Genomic DNA, 2,198 nt, shown 5'->3' with positions numbered 1-2,198 from the left:
ATATCTAAATACCCTTAGGGAGGTCCAAAACAGATGTTAATTAATATAAATAAATAAATAAATAAATAAAATCGCTATAAAGACATAGTATCTAGTAAGGACTTTGAATAAAAAGTAATAGAGAAAGGAGTAATAATAGAAGAAAAAAAAGGAGAAGAGAATGAAGAAAAAGTAGTTAAGAAAATAAGAGAGGGGTTTGACCTTCTTACAATTTCTTGAGTTTCAAAATTTTCTTATTATATACAATATATATAATGAGCGGGTATTGTTCCCCAGCATTTGTTTTCACTTTCCTAATTAGATTATATTCAATATTGTAAATTAAAAAGTTACCTGTTAGACCCTTAGGGCCTAGCTGTTCTATATAGTCTTGGACTGAAGATGGACGTTAATAAAATCAAATCAAAAAAAAAAAAAAATTGGTGGAGAAAGCACCATAGAATTTCCAGACGTGTCATGTTCAACATTCGAAATTTTCATGGTGTGGCTGAACACAGGTCATATCAAAAATGCGGGCACCTTTCGTCACAATATTGACCCAGACCACTGGCCACGAAAACCACTGACAGAACAGCTCTCCGAAGATTGGGATCAACTCATTAGTTGTTATCTGATGGCCGACTACATACAGGCGCCAAGATACACGAACCATATAATGAATGCTCTCATTGAAACATTGAAAAAGTTCGAATGGGTTCCGGTGAATGACGATTTCCCTCTTGAACCCTTGTGTAATTCGTGTATCAAAAGCGTCAATATCGTCTGGACCGAGACTGTTGCTACGTCACCTCTCAGGAATCTAATTTTAGACACTCTCGGTTTAACACATCACGCTCCTCGAAATATGACGGAGACACTGTTTCTTGCTTCCCCAACACCAGAGACACTAGGCGACAGTCTGACGGTGCCAGAAGATTTTCTCAAATCGTTACAGCTTCATACTCAAGTTCAAGCCCCGTGGGGGGCGCCTAAGAGTGCCTACCACATTGAGGAAAAGCTTCCGCGGCCAAATTAAAATGAGCCTGGTAAGAACTTTGCCTCATCCCTGAAGAGTGCGAGAGAGTTCTAACGTTTAGATCACAGGAAGTATCCTGATAGTTCTGATTCTTTGGACGTTAAGAGTCCACGAGTAGACTACCGGCTCAAGACAGTTTCATCAGCCGAAGCAATCGACGCTCGGTGATTGAACTTCTAGCTCGACTCAATCGAATACATGGTTACTGTGCTGATTGACGCGGGAATGTCTGCTGGTAGGGATCATTACACTATCGAAAAGATCCAAAAGTTGAAGCAATAACGTTTTGGATACCAGTAAATAATCAATATAACTTTTTTAAATGATATGAAGATGTCTAAACTTAATGTTGGTGTCTTTAGTTGAGTGGTACGAAGGGGATGATTAGCTAGTGAGTATCGCGTTCAAAAAATTGAACGAATGAAGGACGAGGTTCCAAATTCTGTGTACTTGCGATGCCTCTAATACTCCCAGATGTGTAGTTGTGATCTTGAAATTCGAAGATATTTCCATCAATTACATTTTTAGCAGTAGAAAAATACCACTTTGACTGTTCAAATCTGTAAACCATTCAATTCCCGCTTTTTTAAATGGTTTATTGCGCTGAATTTGCAGTGAATTCACGTAAAGTCGTCTCCTCGTTCCCATTAAAACTATGTATCTCTCCGAGTTAACAAGCATTCCAGAAATCATCTAATGAACCATGACTTCACACACAACAAATTTCGAAGAAAACTTTTTCTTCGAAATATAACCCATTCGCAATTGATTTAGATTATAGTTATTAAATCAAATTAATTGCAATTGCCCCCCAATAATTCTAATTAATAATTATTATGCTACTATTATCAGCACTCCAAATACAAAATATACACGAAAATTCGCGTAAAATTTTCTTATTCCGAATTATCAGAATAAGAATTAGATCTTCAATATAAACTCTTTTAACAATTCATCAATATTTAGGGATACAGTTATAATAAAGACTCCTTCTAAAGCCTTTATTATATCAAACACTTATTCTACTATTATCCTAAATACCCTAATATCTTCAAGCCCTTCCCCACCTTCTGAAAACCCTCAATTCAAAATCTCTAGCCCTATCTTATCAATTAATCAGCTAGTTAGTTCTGAAAAAAGATTTAAAGAATTCAATTTATTTAGTAATCCTTTTATTATTCAA

General features: G+C 35.9%; 1 protein-coding gene across 1 annotated transcript; it reads left to right on the top strand.

Annotated features, from left to right (window-relative positions):
• Positions 1-478: 478 nt before the first annotated feature.
• Positions 479-1,015, top strand: EAF02_010918 (uncharacterized protein; the record flags this gene model as incomplete). The annotated part of the gene is made up of 1 exon (XM_038906966.1): positions 479-1,015. The coding sequence occupies one exon, from the start codon at positions 479-481 to the stop codon at positions 1,013-1,015; it is 537 nt and encodes a 178-aa protein (XP_038753256.1).
• Positions 1,016-2,198: the final 1,183 nt, after the last annotated feature.

This window comes from Botrytis sinoallii, assembly GCF_014898435.1.
Source record: "Botrytis sinoallii strain Bc 23 chromosome Unknown BSIN_028, whole genome shotgun sequence".
In the NCBI taxonomy this organism is placed as follows: Eukaryota; Fungi; Ascomycota; class Leotiomycetes; order Helotiales; family Sclerotiniaceae; genus Botrytis; species Botrytis sinoallii.
The sequence above is the reverse complement of the archived record's forward strand: the minus strand, read 5'-3'. Positions and strand labels throughout refer to the sequence as shown.